Source organism: Mastacembelus armatus, chromosome 14 (genome assembly GCF_900324485.2).
Source record: "Mastacembelus armatus chromosome 14, fMasArm1.2, whole genome shotgun sequence".
Classification (NCBI taxonomy): Eukaryota; Metazoa; Chordata; class Actinopteri; order Synbranchiformes; family Mastacembelidae; genus Mastacembelus; species Mastacembelus armatus.
In genome coordinates, this window is record NC_046646.1 from 19,093,824 (window position 1) to 19,117,292 (window position 23,469).

The 23,469-nt window shown below is 41.1% G+C and overlaps 2 protein-coding genes across 3 annotated transcripts; both read right to left on the reverse strand.

Annotated features, from left to right (window-relative positions):
* Positions 1-386: 386 nt before the first annotated feature.
* On the reverse strand, positions 387-11,194 carry LOC113143250 (lissencephaly-1 homolog B). Its single transcript, XM_026328770.1, has 11 exons — positions 11,046-11,194; positions 6,748-7,033; positions 5,459-5,543; positions 5,285-5,359; positions 4,860-5,066; positions 3,465-3,633; positions 2,838-2,940; positions 2,440-2,668; positions 2,095-2,196; positions 1,858-2,014; positions 387-1,655 (listed from the first exon to the last, which is right to left on the reverse strand). Exons 2-11 carry the CDS (start codon positions 6,777-6,779, stop codon positions 1,582-1,584), a joined length of 1,233 nt encoding a protein of 410 aa, XP_026184555.1. The 5' UTR covers positions 6,780-7,033; positions 11,046-11,194; the 3' UTR covers positions 387-1,581.
* Positions 11,195-11,743: 549 nt separating this feature from the next.
* Positions 11,744-23,251, reverse strand: LOC113142516 (clustered mitochondria protein homolog). Of its 2 annotated transcripts, XM_026327534.1 has the most exons (30): positions 23,015-23,251; positions 22,705-22,776; positions 21,126-22,498; positions 20,649-20,809; positions 20,387-20,558; positions 20,007-20,147; positions 19,790-19,920; positions 19,560-19,714; positions 19,229-19,354; positions 18,896-19,043; positions 18,666-18,758; positions 18,174-18,392; positions 17,753-17,928; positions 17,291-17,602; positions 17,040-17,164; positions 16,775-16,876; positions 16,580-16,680; positions 16,340-16,492; positions 16,074-16,136; positions 15,729-15,976; positions 15,482-15,566; positions 15,118-15,271; positions 14,679-14,818; positions 14,433-14,513; positions 14,158-14,283; positions 13,286-13,407; positions 13,014-13,107; positions 12,774-12,908; positions 12,590-12,663; positions 11,744-12,461 (listed from the first exon to the last, which is right to left on the reverse strand). In XM_026327534.1, the coding sequence occupies exons 3-30, from the start codon at positions 22,453-22,455 to the stop codon at positions 12,386-12,388; spliced, it is 5,043 nt and encodes a 1,680-aa protein (XP_026183319.1). In that variant the 5' UTR covers positions 22,456-22,498; positions 22,705-22,776; positions 23,015-23,251; the 3' UTR covers positions 11,744-12,385. The 2 variants fall into 2 exon arrangements, 1 of the variants encoding a protein (XP_026183319.1); XR_003296964.1 differs by lacking the exon at positions 11,744-12,461 and having other exon boundaries at positions 12,774-12,933.
* Positions 23,252-23,469: the final 218 nt, after the last annotated feature.

Consider the following 23,469-nt stretch of genomic DNA (forward strand, 5'->3'; position numbering starts at 1 on the left):
TAAACCAAATTGTACTTTCCTAGTACCAGAACGAAAAGGAATTACATGACACATGGTGATTAAATGTTTGAGAAGATAATAAAACTGATTTTGTTTTAAAACAGAATCAACAAACGTTAATAAATCCCAAACAAACCATAAATGCTGCCCAGAAGTTAAATGAAGTATTTCAACATGTCTACTTTGAAACAAAACTTTTCAGTATACGGTCTTCTTCAAAACAAGTATTCAGAGAAATTGCAGCATATCACATTTCCTATGCCACCACGTTCGCTGCTGCAAATGTAGTTACACTGAGTATTTTATGTGGGACGGGCTAGAAGGCGAGGCTCACTATGAAACTTCATGGTTCACAAAGTCTCAAAGAAAACACACAAATAGGTAACTTATATTTACAGAATTTTATTTTATTTTATTATGTTGCAAACGATGACATCCAGATATATTGATACACAACTTTTACTGTGCGTGTGTGTGCATTTGTGAGTGTTTGTGTATGTTTGTGTAAAGAGAGCAGTGAGACCACAGAAAGCAGAATGAAAATCCCGTGTGAGGGAGTCCTCAATGGGTTAACAAGGCAGAGATAGCGAGCGAGAGGGCACTGGGCGATTCTCTGGGGCAACATACACACACACACAAACCTCATAAAAGGTGAGCAGAAATTTTCCTCTGTAAAACACACATTTGCTATGGGGTGTGTGTCTGTGCTCTCAGCAGCTTAGGGATCATTAAGGTCCTTTGAGTGTCTACTAGAAAGCAAGTTTGTTAAAAAAGATGAAGTAGTATGAATGAACACAGTGGGTGAGAAACTTCGCCCCCTCTCTCCTCTGATCATCAGAGCAAAGACGGTGGACAGATTCTCCTGTCATAATATACAAACACACACACTCACACCATGTATACACATGTACATGTGCACTCGCCCACAGAACCTCATGGGATTCAACCAGGGAGCTGCATCCTGCTTCATTTTTAGTTCAACTTGTGATTATCTTCTCCTAGACAGCTTCTGCTCATTGTCTCTTTTACGCTTATTTTCCTCACATCTTCTCTATCACTATCCACGCAGAGACAGACCACAACAATGGAGGCATGGAATAAAACTAAACAAAACCTAAACCCCCTCAACAAGGGGTGCCATTGGTTTTCGTGCACTGTGAGTTAACCAGAATCCACCTGCGCCAGCACACAAGGATATTTACCTTTGACCCGACGAGAAGTCATGACAACAGTATGCAAATTCGGCAAATTTACAATATACAATTTTTTTGTTTGATTTACCATGCAAGGAATACTTCTCATCTTTTCAATGTGTTTATGTGTCAGAGATTGCGTGACATTTATTAAGCGTACCCTACATCCAGAATAATTTACATAAAAGGACAATATCATCTTAATAGGGCTGGACTGATGTAAGGGAGGAGCAAGGGGGAGTAAAGCGCCATGGTCAACTATGGAGTGCGAGAGGTGAGGGTGTCAGGACAGAGGGAAGAGGGCTGAGGTGCAGGAGAGGGGATTTAGGGCACCTTTTGGAGTTAGTGGTGGTAGGGGAGCAGGACGGGGCAAGATATGGAGGCAGTCTCAGCGGCACTCCCAGACTTTGACTGTCTGATCAACACTGCCTGTCACCACGTAGGGAGCAGTCTTGTGGAAATCTGCAAGACAGGTAAACATTTGCTCAGGTGTGCTAAATGAAAGCTCAATAACAAACAAATTCACCACAAGCCTAAAATAAATTTCATCTGATGAACACAGTTGGGGTTTTAGCTTTACGTTCAGTATTTTCAGTAGCTTCAGTGCAAGTCAATGTTAGAGAAATGGGACATGCACAATTAAATCCAATAAAAACCTTCCTACCCAGAGAGGTAACAAAGTGTTCATGGGCACAGAGGGTCTTCATGCAGCGCTTGTTCTTGTAGTCCCAGATCCTAATGGTTTTGTCATCAGCACAGCTCACTATGAATCTTCCTCCAGGATGAAACAACACCCCACGCACCCAATTGTCATGTCCCACCTGAAGAACCAAGTCTGATTAGCCACCACCCCCCTCACTCATAAGCAGAAACACTCACAATGGAAACTAAGACTACTCACCAGAGTCATAAGGCAGATGCCAGTACTGACATCCCACATTTTAATGGTTTTATCTCTGGAGCCAGAGAGAAGGAAGGGACCAGGCTTTCCACTCTTCTTGCTCTGCAAAACAAACACAGAGTGAAGATGGAAGAAGCAGCAACTGACTGCACAAAAAAAATGATACAGGTTATTTTCCAAAAGACGCTTTATTAGGTAAGAAGTGACAATTTTTTAGGGATGGCAATCTCAGCCTCTGGGCTGTCACTAACACTCTCTCCTTTATCATTAAATACCTAATATGTGTTAACAGCTAATTGCAAGTGTTAGCAGGTTAAAGTCAGATGCTGCTGCAGCCATATGTACCTCAGAGCCTGTGGCCTCCAGGATGGTGGGGTGAGCACTGTCAGGGGCCCAGGCAATACACTCTACAACATGTTCATGCTCCCGCAACTCAGCTTTGCACTCCTTTGAGGTGACCACCCAGACACGCACCGTCTGGTCATTGGAGCAGCTAGCGATCAATGAGCCATCCTGGTTGGGACGTACCATCCTCACCCACTCCCTGTGGCCAGTGAATGTCTTCACACAGTACCTGCAGATGGAAACATTTCAAGATAAATTGCGAAAGTCTTGAGCGTGAAATAATCAAAGTAATATGTTATGAAGGATAAAAGTAAAACCATTAAAATTAAGAGTGAAAATATGAATGTGGAACTATGCTCGTGGTAACAAGAGTTAAAACAAGGATTTGCCTCACTTACCCAGTGGCCACCTCCCACATCTTGATGGTTTTGTCTCTGGAGGCAGACACTATGTGGTCACCGTTTGGCATGATGGCTACAGACGACACATTGTGGTCGTGTCCTGAGAGAAACAGTCAAGATTTAGCTGTGTAAGTGGTCTGTTTTCACCTTAATATTTATTAAACTCTTGCAAAATTTCAAAACCACCAAGCTATAGGCATGCAAAGTCAATGTCCAAAAAAGCTGAAAATAAAGCCAAACCTCCTTTAGAAAAGATTTGAACTTGTATAATGAAGATAACTATGAGAGTGAACATGCAGCGTAATGGATTTTTCTGTTTTACTTTAAATCCTTGTATTGAGAACCCTGAGGAAGCTACAGACTTGAATGGTCTGTCATGCTAACTTAACATACTACAAAGATTTACCTTTTGTAAAGTACAAAATTAGTAGCCCATTTTTAAAGAAAATGGTTTTGAATCATTATATCAAACAGAGCAAATAAAAAAAATCAGAAGCACTCCTAAAATGCTAAAACTTGTAAACACAGAGTACATAGCAAAAGTAATATATGTGTAACAGCTACACCAGCTTTACAGGTGCTCCAGTAGCATAACCCATTGTTATTCCTATGAATAGGTCTTACCATGCATTGTTCGGATGCACTCAAACCCCTGAAAGTCCCAAAGTTTGATGCTCATGTCAGCCGAACATGAAGCCAGCAGCTTTCCTGACTGGTCAAAGGAGATGTCCTGCACAGAGTCTGTGTGGCCCTTTAGGGTTCGTTCAAAGTCTCCTGCCTCATAGTCCCACACCTAAAATTAGAGCGACAGTAATAAGTCAATATAAACTTCGGTTAAATTAATTGGTTAACAATTTAATTAAGTTTTCTTGCTTAACAAAAAGCGTTACATGGACATCATTTGTGGTGCAGGTTGGGATGTTACATAATTTAGTTGACATAAAACGCAAATGTGAATACTGAAAATTGTGCAGTCACAAACAAAGAAAGCTATATTAAAACAAAAAATACCGACAGTTGTTTAATCAACAGAAAAGCTTAAAATGAAAGAGGGACAGGCTGAAAGAAAAGACTTTCCCATGGTGCTATGCTCTGGGAGTGTTGCCTCTGACAACAAATGCATCAGCCCATCTCCACACAGATGAGCAGTGACAAAGCAGAAAAAAGAAACAGAGAGGTAGGAAGAGAAGCAGGGAGGGAGGAGGAGGAGGACAAAGAGAGGAGGTGGGGGTGGGTGGGGGGCCGTTGAAGCATAAGCAGACAGGAAAGAAAGAGAGAGCAGCCTCAGATCTGCAGTACAGCTTTGATCTGAAGGGTCAGAGCTGCAGAGGCTATGTTGTGGTGCAACACAGATTTTGCTTGTGAACGCTGCTGCATGCAGCCATCAATGTACTAATGTTCCCACCAGAGACACATTTTCAAAGCAGTGCTCATTTTAGAAGACATCTCAATTATACAACATGATGCAATAATAAGAAAAGCAAAAGGGACCTTGACAAATCCAGAGAACAAAAACTGGACATTATGATGGACAAACAGAAGCAAAACCTTTTAGTGTGATTCTTGACATTGATATATTGTGAAAGGCACACAAACCTAGATGCATTAATGTAATATACAGTGTAATAATGCATAAATACCACTTCTCCTAGTGTACTCTGATACATTTGTACAGATTTTCCAGCTGTTTTGTAGGTTAACAAAGCTAATATGTAATATGATTTGCAACAAACCTGTATGTGTGAACTGTATTGAAGATATTGATGTAACTCTATGGGCATTCTGGAGGCTGTAGTGGTGAACTGAGCTGCACATGGAAATGGATTGGTTGCTAATATTTTTTTCTCCTTCCACTGATATAAAGGTGGGCCTTCAGTCTCAACATAAGCTGAATGTAAGAGTAGTAACAAGTTTCTGATATATGAGCAGGGCTGTTTTACAGTACTGTATTAGATCTTGCTAGCTGTACCTCACACATTGACAGCTCAGTGTGTAAACCCTGTCTGTGAACACACATACCTTGATGGTAGCATCCTCAGAGGCTGTGACCATGACAGAGAAGACAGGGTGAAATATGACACGTGTCACTGGAGCACGGTGCCCACTCAGGGCGTATCTCTCTGGGGGACGAGGGATCCACTCCTTGGGGTCTCTCTTCTGACCCACAGATCCTCCGTGTGTCATCTCTTCTTTTGCCTCATTCAACTTTGACTCTAGCTCCATCACCTGAGGCAGAGTGGGAAGTTAAGGAGGACTTTTAGAGACTGATGAGTTTAATGAGCTCCTGAAATAAACTTTGGGTTTGCTTTAGCCAGGTCAAAGCGAAGGCATGCAAATATAACAACTGCATGCCTGCATGATTAGTCTGTCTTATTCATTTGAAATATGCAGCACATCAGGCAAATTAAAAATATACCATAAGCTAACACACAAACATTCCTTACCTTCTTCTGTAACCTGATGACTGAGGTCCATTTCTTTTCCAAAAGCCCTGCATACTTTTTATCTACCTCTTCATTCTTTAAACAAAGAAAAGACACAGACACAAAGAGGGAACCTTACTCTTTCTGGACATAAAATAGAAGCAGTTTTTTGTGCACACACATTTCTCTTCTTACCATATCTAATTCTGCCTCCTTCTTGAAGGTAGAGTAGGCTTCCTCGTATCCATTGGAACGGAGATAATCAGCTATAGCTCGGTTTCTGAGAAAAGTAGAAGAAAACTGATTTTTCAAAGATTTCAAGAATGAAATCATCACCAATTATAGACTGACGCAAATGCTAACATATACGCATCTGTCAATCTTAACTCCCAAGATTGTGCTAAGTTAATTACATGTTAATAAAGTGATCTGTTAATTGCAAGCTCCACCTAAAAAGAAGTGCCAGTTCCTCCTTAAGAGATGAGACCACACCCTGTCTGACAGATGGGAGCAATGAGATTCAAGTCTACAGTTCCACCTTAAATGTCTGCAAATTTGAGTAGGTGCCAAAAGAAATTACAATCCTTCAGTGAAGAAAACAAGACGCAGGGACTGAATCAATGGGAAACTATGTTTTGTGCTGCTTGGAAACCAGAGACTCGCCATGAAGAGAGAACACGGAGCATTGCCGACGCCAGGACAGGGCGACCACAAGCCCATGGAAACAGATTAACCATGTATATACATAGAGTTATATAAATGGGTAGAACAGCCACTGTATGACATGAAGGGTGAATATTTCATGAGTAGCAGTGCTAAATTTAGACTGCAGGCCAGAGCTACTTTGAACAGGTGATATTTGCAACCTTGACAATAGTTATAAACTCTGAACATTAGGCCACTAGCATATATCAATAAAACCAATTTTAACTCAACAAAATAAAACAAATAAATTCCTGATTTTTTTAACTCACAGAAACTTGACAAAGGTTTTAGTATATGTTGTTTTATACTGCATGGAATGAGGTGACTGAACTGTGCTGTAATATGCCAGGCAAAGCAAGTCACATTAACCCACCATTATTTTTTTAAAGTTCCCTCTCCTTAACCATCCCCCACTTCTTTGCTGCTGTCATGTGGGTTATGAAATATTCACTAAGCAGCTATCAAGTGATGCACTATGAAGCTTACATCTCTTCACATTTCCTCAAGGATTACACATTTTTGTAAGGGAATGCACTTTCTAACAACATCTGCATTAACCTCGTCGCCAAACAGCTGATTATTTTCCACTGCCTCCTATCAAGAGAAAACGTAATGTACATCTGTGCTTGTAGACAAACTTTCAGGTGTTGCATAAAAATCCTACATGTGCAAGTGCACCTCTACATGAGCACTAAATACTCATGTTCATCTACATGCCTGCTCTTGTTTGCTCTGCAATGAGCCTGAACACACCCACATATTTACATCCAGGCACTCACAGTTCATCTCTTTGTCTCTGTGACAGCACCATGGTGGCTGCTGTTCTCTCCCTCTTGGGGAGGTGAGGGTGAGGTGATGTGCTGGAAGAGTCTGTGTGGTATGTGTGGCTGGGAGCTGTGCGATCCCTTAGTGATGCTTTTCCTTCGAAGACTCAGTGGTGGCGAAAAGACTGCCACGCAGAGGGAGGGTAGTTGGAGGTACCGTTGTCAATCAACTGTTGGGACAAGTCTCCCCGCGCTTTCAAAGTAGACCAAATCTCACTCACTGATCAGACATGCTCATCACCTGAAGAAGAGAAAAGAGAAAGTGAGAAGTCAGTCATATATTTAAAAAAAAAAAACAAAACCCCAGAAAGAGTGATACAGCACATGTCTAGTAAGGAAATTCACCCAAGAAGTGACAAAGTTTTACAGTAACGTTCAACAATTTAGGGTAAATGAAGCAGAAAGCAGGGAAAAACATCTTAGGGGCTGTTTGTCATTTATGTTGATTCATGCACCCTGTCATTAAATACGTTACAACAAAATATTGATTTGCAGACACAGGGGGAAAATAGTTATTATAAAAGTTACTTGACCAGCAACCTCTGCAAATGTCATCTGAACCTTTGGATGCTGTATAAGCAAAAGATCATTTTTATGGTAAGAGTCAATTATGCTGCATGACTTTGCATCAATTATTTTCACCAGCTGTACTGCTGGCAAAGGTTGGCTTTAACTGTGGGAGCTGACATTTTTTGTATAGTTTTAAATCTCAATTTCAGGAAAATGTTTACATCCCAGTAAAAGTGCAGTGACCAAGAGCAAATATTGAAAAATCAAAACAGGCCACTCAGTGACAGCAAAGCTAATAAGAGATTACTTCCTGAGTTTCAGCTCTGCTGGCACCTGGAACCACAGCAGCAATAAGCTGCTTAATGGCTAGACTATACAACATACAGTCTGTGTGCATTTCTAAATGACTGAGACCACAAGTCCTCTATACAGCTGACTGTGCAGTGTGAAGAAGGGACTGGACGGTAGCTAACTGGATTAACCCCAGACATTAAGAAAGGACCTTAACAGTAAGCTGTCCTTGTCTGTACCATTGTCTGGTGCATCACATCAAGCATCTGTTGATAGTTGCTGCATCTAAACACAAACATCTCCTTCAATATAATAAATTAACAATGATCAATTGGAATCTGGTCATAATATGCAGATTTTTTTCTACATAGCTTCCCACTTCCCTGTTGAGCAACTGAGCATTTCTTTTCACTGAAAGCAGGACAGCCACAGAGGACAACAAAACATTCAGCTTAGGACGCGCCTGAGTTGTCCTAGAAACAACTTCTCTTGCCTGCCTGCAAACCTTGTGAGCGCTCCAAGCTGACAAAATAGAGCTAGTGATTTAACAGAGTAGCACTCTCAGTGCAGTTCAAAAATAGCTATTTGACCAAGCAGACCAACAATTACGTAACCAAGACAGTATCAGCAGCTCCTGCACCTGACCCCTGGGCTGTATTTGAGATTAGTCTTAAAGCAAAACACAGGTGAAGGGGTGGACAAAGGAAACAAGTATCAGGCCTCGTGTCAGTCAGGAGAAGGAATTTGCAAGTCTTTACAAATCTGGTTAAAAATTACACTGAAAGGCAAATGTGCACTTATCTAGTCAGGGCTACTCATATTGTCATAATCATATATGAAGAGGAAGGGTTCAAGGTAAATCGACTTGAAGGAAGTATGAACGCCAGTGAATTGTGATGACATTTTATAATATTCCAGTAGGAACTTCTTAAAATTCTCAAGCAGATATTCAGGAAACTAAATCACAGAAAGATGGTACAACTAATTCATGGTTCTGGGTAAGCAATCATGTGTAGTTCTTAAAATGCACAACAGAAAAAAAACTCAGTGATACTCTGCAGAGTGATTACTCCTCATGATTGCTCATCATTTTATTTGCCAACTCTCCATCTCCATGTTCAATTTATGTTGTCCAAGATGATGATTGCACAATAACATTTATCTACATGTGCAGTTTCTTCTAATGTAAGGCATAAAATAAATGGAATTGTTTTATTTTTAGATTACAGGTTTTAATCATGCTGCCCAGCCTCAGTGGCTGAGGCCTCACTAGGAGGTGGAGCAGCCTCCTGTCGCTCTACATCTGCTTAAAATCACAACACAGATATAACATCTCTCTCCTGCTCAGCCAATCACTATAAAATGACCATATACCGTATCTTTCGATTATGAAGGTGAACAGATGACCTGAGTAAGCTCTCACCAGGCTACAAAATCAGTCTGTGACGTCAATTATGCTTCATCCATCTTTCTCAGAACACTAACAGTTACAGCGTAAAACTGTTAGTAGGCATATAGGTGTTGTGACACAGCCTTTACCTCTACTCTCCAAAAACATTCTCTAAAAAAGAAATTAGTTGAACTAATCAGTAAAGCAAATGTGTTAGTTCTACAGAAATGTTTTAAGAATATATGATTCAAATATATCAATATATACTACTTTTTAAAGCGGTTAACAATGTAGAGGGTTTACCATCATTATTAAAAAGAAAGCCAGAGAGTGTAAGGGCTCTGACTCACTGTAACAAATAGATCTTTTACTCTCAAGCTAAAACTGCCTTACTGATAAAGCAAACGCAAAATGGAATTCTAATAAATTTCTAGTATGTTAATTGTTTACTTCAAATTTGTGATATTTTTTTTAAAGCAGGTGGGAAGAGACAAAAAGTAGCAGTTAATTTAGAAATGACAATCAAGGTAAATGTAAAACATGGCAGTGACACCATTCACGGGCATTAATTCTGGCTGCATATCAAGATTTCAGTCATGATGTTTGTGTCATGCTGCTAAGCAATTTCTCACCTTATGGGTGACCTTCAGGTCAAACAAGTTCCTGCTGGAACAAACTGATAAGGCAAAGTTTGATTACAAATCGCACTTCACTTTCACTGGAAACCTACAGTACTTAATGACCTTTTCTTAATCAATGATAATCTCCAGAGCAGGACACAGTGATGTTAACAGCCTATTGCCCCACAATAAATCAAGAGACTCAGTTCAAAAGTTACTCTACCTTTATCTAAAACATTCTGCATGTCTTGTCAATGGCAACAGAAGTGACATACTATCAAAACATAATACCAATACATAATACACATATACTATAATAATAATAAAAGGTAATTTTGAAGGCTTAACAGCTACTGAACCTTAGCAGGTATTAAATTAATGTGAGATTCATCTCATGACACAGTTGTAGAGCACACGTGGAATGTGTAGATTCGTACTCATTATCTCCTGCTGATTCTTTTGTAGTCTCCACCCTTATTGTAAGTCATCAAACCCTGGTGGATTACATGACTGGAGCTTGAAATAAGCGTAACAACTACCCAAACTGACTCAAATTCAGATTTATTTTTTGGAGGACAGGTCTGAGTTCAAAATCTGGCCCGGGTGACGTCTTTCCTAGCTTCCATGGCTACAAGGGCAAAGTTGCAGCAATGGCTCTGCAACGCCCTTTCCAGCTAACGTTAGCTTAGCACAATAATGTAGACGTTAACTGGAGCTGTCAATTTGAGCAGCCTAGATTTATACTATTACACAGCCTCCATGCTAAACACAAAAGGGCGTTGGTCTACGTCAACAAGCACTTAAGGAACAACCCCCTTGTTTAAAAAAGCGGCTCCGCGTTGAATGTAAGGCTATAACTGACACTCCCCAATACAAAACACTGGTTTAATTGCTATTAACTACAACAATGTTATCTATGCTAATTAAAAGGTTCCCACATGAAACAAGGTCCACGTTTCAAATACATAACGCAGCTTCTTATGTATACAATTTCTAGCAACATGAGAATATCTGCACCCAGGCCTGGAAAATAAGGTTATCGCAACTAGCTGTCAGATTAGCTTAGCCGGCTAACGTTAGCTCATCCCCACAGAACTTCCATAAATAGACGCAGCTAACGTTAGCCAAATGTTAGCTAGGACTCACAACAAGTGTCTCCATAGAAGCAACGTATTCACCAACAAACATAGACCTGCCTCTGGGACAACATTCACATTCAGCACAGTTGAATAATATCACTTTGATCTTATTCATGGTCTAGTACCTAAATCGGAGTCCTGGACAATGCCAACTTTGTCACTTAGCTTAGCTTTCGGCCTCTCCGCCATTTTGAGATCGGAACGAGAGAGCGCAGACACTGCAGGCAATTCGTCGTCAAAAATAACAAGTCTTTCTAAGTGCCAAAACAAAAATACAGACGCGTACAAAAGCTACCGACTTACCCTCTGATGAATTCTGATTCTCATATCCCCGTGACAGGTCTTAGCATACGATGGAAACCCTACTTTTGCTGTGGTATTGTGACTTTTCACATCACCCGGCACGGTCGGTCAGATTTTTCTCCACCGCACTCGCCCCGGCTAACGGTCGGGATTGGATATCGGGTGCGCGCACGCCGAGATGAACGGACCCGTGCATCGTGCACACAACACGCTCTTGTAATTAAAAACGAAAACACACCATTATTGAGGTTAGACACATTATTTTTGTTACCAGATATTTTTATTATCAAATAAGTTTGAATTTAATACCAAGTTTAGACAAAACTCCAGCAGATGGTCAACAACTCATAACAGCACCTATAATGATTTTGCACGATATACATATATATCCTCGCTTTCAGATAGCGATTTTTAGGTAATATGTAAAATACATTTTTTTAGTTTACAATCAATTGTAATTTGGTGTCGGTGGATCAACTCCACAATAATTCACTTAATAACTAGCCCCTTGGACAGACACCTATTATGACTCTTAAAGACATGAGATAATCATCAAATGCTTAACCCCCCACCCCCACCCCGCCCCCGCCCCATTACCTGGATTATAGTGTAGATTAAACAATGAGGTTTGAAGTATAATGGACTGCTAGTATACATTCAAACCCGTAATAGAGATGATTTTAATATTTAGACCCAGACAAATACTCGATAGATTATTATTATGATTATTTTATATGATTAGAATCAGATTATTATGATAGATTATGTTCTGACAAGCATTGATAGCACAAGTGTGAAACCCAGTGGACACACAGGGAATTGCAAGACATGGAAAACAAGAAAACAAGACATTAGTACCATGTTTTTTTTTTCTCAGCAAACGCACTCCTAAATAAACCGTACTTGTCCACACATCTGGCAGCACAATTGTTCATTTTTATTTAAAGTGTGTAAGTTTTATGCATTCTATGATAAAAATGAGTACAGATGTGTATACTTGTCAAGTTGCCATAAATGTTATAACTTCCAGATTTCATGCATGGATGCCATATATTTTCACCAGAGATATATCCTGGCTGCAGGCCTGCAAAAGTTAATGTCAACATACAGTCCTCTATAAACAACAATAGAACAAGCTCTTCCAAAAGATGACAGCTGCATTTCTCTGTTTTCTGGATGTACAGTAACCATTGTCCAAACTATGCTAACCTACATATTAACACCAGCAACATGTCTTTATTCATTTAACATTATTTTTCATCATCTATGGTCATTCATAAGTTTAGTCTGTAGTTGAGTTGCTCAGTTGTAGACTTTCACACAGTTCTGAAGGCTTTTTGCTATAACTGATTTTTTAGTTCTTCCACCTTTTCCTTTCCTTTCAGCTCAGTCTTCAGGTCTGCAACTTCCTTTGCACTAAAGAGAGAAAGACATAATATTTACAGTATGTGGGAGAAAATCATCATTTATCAGGTGAGATAAACATTACAACAACCACACAAGCAGTTATTACTGAAGCCATAACAGACTGTTTCAGCGCTTACCTGAGGGGTATGAGAATGATTCCACATATAAGGTTGAGCTGCTGAAGGATTGTGAGAAGGTTTGGTGTGGAAAACTGGACAGAAACACAGGTGAGGCAAAATATCACTCAACCAGAAATTCAAGCGTGTGGACATATAGTCTTACTTGCACGCATGTATGTACTTAATAACAGACAGTACAAACCTTTGGAGGTGGAATCGAGGCACCAGGGGTGTTACTGTAAATATGGTTGATGGCTTTTTGAAGCATCACAGCCTGCTGTGTCAGCCTCTGTAGGTACTCTGAGCTTTCCTTTGTACGGTCATGATTCACGCCGACCTTCATATGTGCAACATTGAAGTGTCTAAGTTAAAATTATAAGAATATAACATAAACATAATGGCAACAAACATGATAGACATGTACCAGCATTTTAAAACACACCTGGCTCTTATATATCGAATACGCCTCTTTTTCGTGCTGCAGAGCCGACCGAAACTCTCCTTTACTCTCATACACGGTGGCGAGTAGGTGATGACTGCACAGAAGACAGACATGAAGGGGCAAAGAGGTAATGTAAACTTTTAAATAAAGGAAACAAAGGGAAGGAGCACCACACAAATAAGAAGAATGCAGCACACTGTACACAAAAGCATTTTGTCTTTCTGTCTGCTTCTGAATATAAGAACATAAGAAACAGAGGAAAACAGTTTTACCTGTGTGCATGCTTGAGGGATGCGGTGCCGTGATATTTTGAAGTTAAATTTAAGGCATTCTGTAGGAACTTCAGGGAAAGCTCATACTCCATCAGTCCATGAAGTACAAGACCCAGCATACTCTAATGTAGTGGAGCACAACAGGGACAATAACCCATTATTACCATGAGTAGCATCCTTGCTTGAGTGTTCTCGAGTGGGTTATCAGGTAGCTTTGTCACGGCCGTGGTTAGTCTTATAATCTGATGATACTTTTGGTTTCTACAGAATATTTGCATTTCACAGTATCATCCTATTTGCTTGAACTTTTCTTTCTCCTAGTTTGATCCAAAGTTTTAATAATCTCAAAAGTCTAAGTTTAACTTCAGCGCTCAAAATAGATAACATATACAGTGGGAAAAGTATTACCAGGGTTTCTACATCTACGTTGTAATTGATCATTAAATGTGATATTATCTTTATCTAAATCACAAATAGAGAGAAGCACAATGTGCTTACGCTAATAACACAAAAACAATCGTGACGTAACACAGCCATTAAATGTTCATAGTGCTGGTGAAAAAGTAAGTGAATCCATTAGTCCACAGAACATTTTCCCAGCAACATTGTGGAGTGCAAGGTGATGTTTGGCAAACTTCAGGAGTGCAGTTAAGGTAGAAGAAAAATACAGTGATTTGTTTATTTTACACAGATTGTGTTTTTTTCTTATTGTAACTTAGATGAAGAGCCGGCCATGTATTTTAAGAACAAATGTATGCATAAATGCAGATAAATCCAAAAGGTCCATGTTTTTCCTGCCACTATAAACATATTTCTGTACTAAGTAAGCACTAAGACAGGAAGAGATATTTTGAAGTTGAGGTCTCACTTACATCCAGCAGTATGATTTGTGGATGGTCTGCTCCATTCACAAGCAGAATGAGGTACCGAGCACGATACAACAGCTGCAGGGAGGTTGAATGATTGTTTCCCGCAAAGCAGTACAGGGCCAGGTAAGTCTGACACACAATGAGGATATTACTAACTATGATAACACAAGTGAAATAATACATTACTAAAGTAAAAACGTCATAAAAGAACAGGATTAAAATCCTTTGATCCAACAGCCTGTTTGTTGATGGATCAATAGAAAGCTAAGAGAACTTACGTAGTCTTGTATGGTCTGTGGATGGTCTATACCTTGTATTCTCTCATTACACATAACAGCCTTTTCTTGGTGGCTAAAAGCCTACAAGACATGGAAAAAACATTATGTTAGAAAACCTCACAAATGTTTATATTTCTGTTTGTTTTACAATGCAGGTCAGAGGGTATATAATTTAACCAAACTTGTTAAGGTGATGATTCAGATGACTGTGAATGGATTGTTAAACGAATTGTATCACATACTTACATCTGCATATTGCCCCAGGATGTAGCTTAGTCGTCCAAGGAGACGTAGACACATGCACACATCCTCGTGCAGGGCTCCACAGACACTGCTGAACAGAGTCAGGGCCTGGCTAATCAATTCGTAGCCATCTTTCAGAAGTCCTAAAAACAAACAATGGTAGACATTTAATGTGTCTGGTCTTCACATAAACTACATGGAATCCAGATGTGCAAATCCATATCTGTGCAAATACTCAGTGAATGGATGCATGATCTATTTTTTACACTGTAGCACTAGCAGTATGTTTAGTTAGCATATCAGCAAGGCAGATACTTTTCCAAATGTACTTTCCAGTTAATCAGTCACTTAAAGCACCCAGGCAAAGCCTCCCTGCTGCCGTCAGTGAAAACATGTATACTGTATTTTATGCAGTTGTGTTTGTATTGAGTCTGTCTCTTACCCTGCTGTACTGCCACCTGTGCATGCTGCACAAGCTGTGTGGCATCTGTTGATGTTGGTTTCAGATGTTTGACCACTGGGAACATGTTGACAACATCTTCTTCACCAAACACTGGCCTGTGTCGAGACTCAAACACATAATCCCTCAGCTGCACCTACATACAAAGAGAAAAAAGCAAGGGCAGATGGGAAACAGCTGCATTTAAAGGCACACTGGATAAGTTAGCATTTTGGCAACTTAGAAGTCAGTGCTGAAGATTAGCCCAGTTTTTAATGGCTTTTATTAATGCTGCTGTAAGAGAGACTGGTTCAAATTAATTTCGTAGGTAAAGGTTTTCTGAAGTGAAGCATGGTAGATGTCTGACCTGGATGCCTGTCTTGATGGCCATCTCTCTCAGCAGGGAGATTCTCTGAAGGTTGTGCTTTTCAATTACTTCATCTATACTTTTACTGAACATAGAGAGGATGGAAGTGTAAAATCCTATTACATATATCCAACCACACAAAAACACAGACATGCACCGTCTCTCACACACACACACACACACACACACACACACACACACACACACACACACACACACACACACACACACACACACACACACACACCTGTGCAATGTGTAGTGGTAATAATCTTCAGCCTCAGTCCTGATCCTGCCCCACAGCTCTCCAGGGGTCAGTCTAGCCCACATGTTGTCTGTCAGCAAGGTGGCTCGACTCCCGTGGCTCCGACGACGTCGGCTTCTGCGACGAGAAAGCAGTTCATCTGGGCAGGAGTCAGGGAAGCAGGGGGAGGAACCCAGGAGGCAGTTTAGGAAGTGACTGACAGCTGCTGAAAAAGCAGCAGGCTCCACATCCTGGGAGAAAAAACAACATATATTGATATCTGAAAATGAATGCTATATTTCAAAATGGTATATTTTAATATTTTGCTTGAATATTTGAGCATCTCACCTGCAGATAGGTCCTGAAGATGTGTTTTGCACTTCTGATGATAACTTCACTGACAGAAATTCTCTGTGAGGGAACATTTGATTTGATCATGAAAACTTCAGCATCTTGTAAAGAACATTTTAAGAACAATTGTTGCTTTGTGGGAAAAGTTAAATTTATTATAAATACTCCATCTAGTTTAGTAAAAATCTTATGAAATAAACTCAATAGAGATCTGTAAGCAATTATGGTAATACACGTTCGTTTGTAACAGCTGCTGTAAGTACCTCTATGTGGCTGAGTCTCCCTTTCTCCTCCACCCTGTCCAGCTCCTGCAGCAGGGTGCCCAGGTATCGAACATTCACGCCCCGCTGATGTAGCACTGATGTCAGGGTCGCTCCATCCATCGGCACTGCCGTGTGGTCGAGGCAGTCCTTCAGCTACCACACACACCAATGCAAACATCATCATCTTCATTGCATCATAAAATTCATTCACAAGATACACCTGAATATTGCTCCACTAACCACAGCTGGAATCTGACTGGACAGCAGAAAAGCAGCTGCGTCCCATAACAACTGTCTCTGCCCCTGAACATCCTCAAAACACACGGATGAGAAACGAACACCTGTGGCAAAGACATGCGGTTCAGTCTTTTGTTTTGTTTTGTTAAACTTTATATACATGACCATGTGTGTGTCCCTGCAGAGTGTTTTCAATACCTGGAGAGCAAACATCAGGATTGAAACGGATGTCAAAGTAAGAGTCACTCACTGATCCAACAGCCTTGCAAGCTTTGATGATCATATTTCTTCTCTGAAATTCTATAGAGCAAAATAGGAATTCATTTTTTCAAAATTAAAAGTTCACACAGTGACTAAATGCATCCTGGAGTGAGATTTTACAAACAGTAGTTCATAGAGTACATACTGCATGTATTGTTAGCAAAATGATTTTATCATTACACTTAATTTAACTGGTATATACCCATGTCGGCATCAGCTGTGGCTGTATCTCCAGTTCTTGACTCACAGACTGGATGATCTGTGGATTTATTCTTTTCTTTCAGCTGGCTGAGCCCTGGGGACACCATCTTAACATAAAGTTCATACCTGCAACAGGACATACAAAGTTAGAGGAATAAGTGTCTTTCCAAAGCTCCGTTCAGCCTCCTGGTTTAAGAGAACCATTGTGTCTGCATTTGTGTCCAAACATTGAGTGACAGTTGTTTCCCACACCTGTGTTGGACAAAGGCCTCTATCAGCTCTGGTCTGAGGCTGGCTAGGCTGTGAGGATGTCGCTGTGGGAAACCAAAGCTCTGGCACTCCTTAGGCACTTCCTCCCCCCTCACCTTTGTCTCTGAGAAAAGGAAGTTAAGGTCTGGGGGGAAGGTCCGCAAAAGATCCAATATGTAAGGTCGACCGTCATTACCCAGGATGCCTTTGGTCTCTATGCCTGAGCAAAGCTCCACTGGGCTGTTGTTGTGGTCAAGCACCTGGTGTCTTTGGAGTCTCAGTGGTTTACTGGTTTTATCCAGCAGCTCCAGAAACCTGTGATAAAAGACATTTCTGATCAGATGCAGTATGGACAAAATAAATCAAATAAACATTTCAGGTTTGCATGTTTGAACATTTATATGAATCGAGATCTAAATATCTAAAATATAGCATATAATAATTTTTTGTGAGCATGTGAGTTACCTTGGGTGTGTAAAAACCGTTTCCCCGTAGTCATTAGAGCCATAGACCACACTCTGCTCCTCATTTTTCTCCAGTATCCCAGGAACAATTGTCTGAGCAATAACACGGATACCACGGTAATCCACCACGGCCGTCCCAAGTGTGTAAAGCCCCTCTGTGTCGACAGATGCATATGCCTGTAGCAGAGTAACATAAATATTTTTCTTGGGACTGCAAGAACATCTACAAATGATATGATAGTGTGGGAATGGATCAGGTTAGATGGATTTGAAAAAAAAAAAAGTAGCCAACTTCAAGGAAAATTCTTATCATGGTTATGGCAGGTTATATCATGTTCCCTTTAATATCCACATAATTAAACCCTTACACAACTACTGAAAGTGATACAGTTGCCTGTGGGACAAACATAGAGGTTCTCTACCTGTGCTCCTCTCAGGTCACAGACAGCAGCAGCATGAGCAGCACTGTTGCCCCCCAGTGGGTGGTAGTGCTCAGATATGTCAAACCCCAAACTGAAGAAGAGGTTGTTCCAGATGAACATTTGCATATGAGGGGCCTCCCCTGGATTTAAGGGCATGACATTACCGTCGATAACAGCTACAGCACCTCGTGTTGCAGCAGCAACAAAGTCACTGTTGGTCTGGATGGGGGGATTAAATTCTTGGTTAACACAGTTTAACACAACCTAATGTTAGAGCAGAAACAGGAATGAATAATTTAATTATCATCATTATTATCATTATCGTTTCATTAAACACTGATCAGCACAGATGAGATATAGGAGGACAAGGGCAAATTTATACAACAAAGTCCTAGGCTCCTGGGTTTCGGGGATTTAAACTGTTGATCTCAGGCTGCTGCTTTAATTCATCATTCTTAGGGAGAGAATATGTTCAGAAAGCCGTGGTCTCACCTTGAAAAGGCTCCTGTCTCTGTGCAGTCGCTCCTGGTAGGAGTTTCTGGAGAGTTCCCTGCTTCCCTGAAGCTCCTCATTCCAGTCCCGACTCTGTGGTCATAACACACAATTTAAAAATCATCATCATCACTACCAGGTGACCTCAGGCATTTTTTTCTATGTGCTATAACGTCTGTACTTTAATGCAATGCTGAATTTCTCTGCATTTCAAAATTTGTGTCTGCAACCTGCCCAGCAGTGTGCTCGTCCTGGCCCATGTGACTTGTGTGTGTCTCCTCCACTCTGATACAGTCCAGAGTGTGGTCTTCATGACGGGCAGTCCAGGTGAACACCTGGAAAGGAGCTGTTATCCGCTCATAGGGGTGTTGCTGGACTCTGGTTCAAAGGAAGTCACAAAAAACATTTTTGTGTTAGTACATGAGGATTTCTGTTTTAGTCAGATGTTTCTGTCACATATTTATATCTTTCATACCTGTATGTCCACGCACCTATTGGACTAATATATACAGCGTATCACTTGAAAGAATGAATTTTACAGCTCAATTGAATAAGGTCCTCACCTCTTCTTCTGCAAGGCACTGAAGTTTTTCCTGAAAGCAGGGCTTACTTGGCTCAATAGCTCGACTAGAGAGTGGCAAAGGAGCTTGGGAACTGCAGGTTTAGGGTTGAAGTGGAAGGCAGTTGACCTGGATCAGAACATACAAAATTGAAAAGCTGAATTCAGGCAAGTCCTGAAGTCCTTGTTCTACATATCTATTGTTGGCTTACGCTGGAGCTTTGAGAGACAGAAAATTAGACCACCTGACAGAGCTATTGCTGGAGCCACACCGTTAATTGGACTAAAACTCATAGCTCATAGCTTAGCAAATTTGCAAATGGTGACACACTCACTGGTTGAGGTAGAAACCACGTGTAGAGGATGTAATATTGAGTTCTTTATCTTCCATAGTGAGAACATTGAGATACATTAAGTCTCCGTGCATCTTCCTGTTGCCTGGAGGCGGGTTCCAGCTGCTCATGGTCAGAACCCTCAGACACTGTAATGGCTGCACAGATACATTCAATGCTTAAAAAATGTTAAATTCAACAAGATATATTTGTATTTACAGCTAATCTCTCACCTTCCAGTCATTTGTTATTGGCTGCAGTGGAGTAAGTGGTCGGTCCTTACTTCCTGGGAGGATGTATTCTGGAGGGCTGCAGTCAACAGACTCCTTCTCAGAGGCTCGTCTCATCCCCACCCTCTCACTATCTGAAATGAAAACTATTGAGTTAGAAGTTTTGAATGAGAAGTGACAGAAATGTCTGATGTGAAGAGGTATGAGACAGCAATATTACCCTTTTCTCCTCTGGTGTAAAAGGTGAGGTAAGACAGTGAGCTGCCGTTCACACCGTTGTATGCATCTGCAGGATCGAGACTCCTCAGAAGGTCACGCACATGTCTGAGATGAAGACGTGCATCACGCACCGAGTAAGAATCTGCAACGAGATCAGAAAAGAGGCTTATAAAGTGTTTCATCCAAGCTTACAGGAGTGCATGATGAATGAATGATGCCATATTCCATTTCATCAAAAAAACATAAACAAATCAATCCATGCTGTGAAATCTAAGTTATGAATTTCTATATGGTATTCCAGATAATTGTCTCATGGAAATAGTCATGCAATTATCAAAAACGAGAACTTAAATAGAAGGAAGGAAAGGATGAGGCAGTTACCCTCCACCACCTTGATCAGCGCTCCATCCTGGATGCCCTGCAGGGAGCACAGCTCTGTGAGGCTGTCGAGGGTGAAGCCTCCCATCTGCAGGGAGAAACATGTGCGGTGGCAGGTAAGCTCATGATCCATTAACACCTGGCACAGCTCTGCCACCAGCATCTGGCCTGACACCTGAAGGTGTGGATAAAACAGAGTTGTTAAAGTGGCTGAGAAAGACTTGAGTGTCTTTTTAAGAAAATAATGTGCGTAGTACAGCAGGACCTGTAGCTCAAAACTTTCTGTTCCAGGAGGTTGGATTCTGACAGTAAAGTCTGTTTGCTGCAGATCAACTAGGTCACTGAGGCTAAGTTCTTTCCTTTTATCAGCATCAGGCTGCTTCAGGCCATCATCCTCTTCAGTTTCTTCAGTCTGCCGTAGAGGTGCTAGAGACAAAAATAAGGTGTGAGGATAAAAATTTTTTTTTTTAATTTCTAAAAACAAAAAATAAACAGTTATATTTTAGTGCTGGAAAAATCAGATGACAGGAAAGAAAAGGGAAACTGAGAAGACACAATTTCTAATTTCAACATTCACTTCCCTAATCTAGTTTTTTAAATTATTGCCGAGTTACACTAACATATATAAGATATAATAAAATTCAGCTTATCTGTTATGTTGTGATGAGCCGAGCCTTGGGAAAACGTTTCTGCATAAACATGAAAACACAGAGAAAACAGGCAAGGAAGGACTTGGACACACCTTTGACATGTGGTGCTGCCAGAAACAGCTTGTCAACTAAAAACAAGGTCATTTGCTTCATCTCAGCTTCTTCCTCCCCCAACTGCTGCAATGCTGTCTCCATCTCCAAAACATGCTGCAGACCAGTCTTGCTGTCCCCCTTTGGTGGGTACAAGTTCTCCTGGCATTGAACATGACCTGCATTTAAAAAAGACTGATCCGCGGCCTGAACGGAGGGGTCCTCGGGCCAGTGTATGCTTGTTTTTGTGGTGATACTGTTATCTGATACCACAGTCTCCATAGTCTGTTCAATATCCAGATTCTTCTGCTGTGTCAGGTCAACGTTCTCCACAGTATCAGCGTTGTTGATGCTGCATTTTGTTGGCTTCTTCTGTGACTCCACCAGAGCGTTGTTTTTTTCCATATTGTTTGTATTTTTTATATTTGGTTCCTTGCCTTGTATCTGTAAGGTGTGGCATGTGTTTTCCTGAACCACAACAGTATCCAGTTGCAACTGAAACACGTTTTCTTTATCAGTGGCTAACTCCGCTTTTTTCTTGGTATTGTCTTCTTTTTGAGAAATATGCTCCTGGATGTGATTTTTTTCCAGGTTTTCCTGTTCAGCTTCCGTCTCTAAATCTCCAAAGTACATCTTGCTGTTCAGAGCAGAGTCCAGCATGTCTTTGTTTTGCGTCTTTGACAGCCCATCAGTCACAACTTCTGAGAGTGTCCATTGTGATGTTTGCGATGATTGTGACTTTGTGTGCACATCCACCTGTCTCAGTGAGTTTTCAGTGATTTTTTCTTTAACATCCACAGTCATCTCTTTTATCAGTGTATTATCTTCTCTCTCCTCAGTCTCATTATTGTGTTCAAGTGTTTCTGTTTGTGTCTGAACCTCTGCCTTTGACTCTGTCTGAGTCTGTACCCCCATACCGATCTGTGTCTCCGCTTCAGTCTGTGTCTCAACCTCGGAGTGAACCCTGTTTCTCCCCGTGTTGCTCCTCTCTCCACCAGCTGGCTCATCCACCCTCAGTGCCTCGCCTCTTCCATCTTCCTCCTCAGACACCAGCAAACACACCATTGGCTCCACCAGAGTCACGTCGCCTCCCAGGCTGCTGCTTAGGATGATGTCAGGAAATAGAAAGTGCTCTGGTTCGAGGGCTGGGTTTGTCACACTGGTGGAGACGGTCAACACGTCATCTTCCAGGTCATCTAGCAGGCTCTGCGAGTCACATTCGCTCTCTTCGCTGGATAGCAGAGGGGATCTTTCTGCCTCAGCCTGGGGTGTTGCATCCTTACACTTAAAGTAGTTTGACAGAGCGTGACAACATTGGACTATGTTTCCCATGATGCCTTCGTACACAAAACTGCAATAAAACTGTGAAGGTGGCCTAAAGGAGAAAAGACCACAGTTTTTATAGTTTAGAAACTTAGAGGTAAACTACAATCACAGTTCAAAACTTAAATGCATGATCACTGTGAAATAAGCTGCAAAGTATAAGCTGCGAAAGGCTTTGTCACTCTGTGGCACTATGAGCCTTAGACAACAGCTGATGAAAGGAGATTACAAAGTGTTCCTGCAGTGGTGTCACCTTACAGTGGACTGAAAAACCTTGAAGACTGAATCACATCAGATGAACTCTGGAATGAAGCTGGATATGTGGGAATCCTGGAACACAGACAAAAAGATATGCCACTTGCAAGCTCAGAGTAAAATACAGTTGGGCTACATAAACATGTCAAAACACCACACAACTAAACAGATAAAATTATGTCTTCAATCCTAATTAGAGTTCTCATGCTTATGAGAACTCCAAAGTGCAGCTGAAAACATGTGCATTACTCAAATGACAGAAGAATAAAACAGCAATAATAAGACATTTGTGTAATCAATCAGTGGGTCCTACCACACAGTTTGGAAACAAGGAGAGTCTTCCAGTCTATGTCATCTTCCCCAGACTCCTCTGTTGTTCATCCTTCTGAATCATGGAGCTTTGTTCACCAGGATTTCCTCTAGAGCAGGAGTCTCCTCTGTCTTTGTTCTCGCTGTGAAACCACGTTACAAAAACTGTGTGTCACTGCATGTGTGTGTGTCTGCCCTTCATGGCTGGGAGAGAGCCTGCAGGCCCTCTGTTCACACACTGAGCACCCATCTAAGTCCAGAAGAGGGCAACCTCTCTGCTGTTCGTGATGTAACTTCCTGTCTTCAGACCGGTCCATGTGCTCAACCTCGATTGTGAGCATGTGCAGAGGGTGTATAAATAGCAGGATATCTGGCACCTGTTCACATTTTGCCCCCTTTGTGAAAATTACACACAGCATCACTCAGCTCACTCCTGCCCAGACACAAACTCCCCTCACA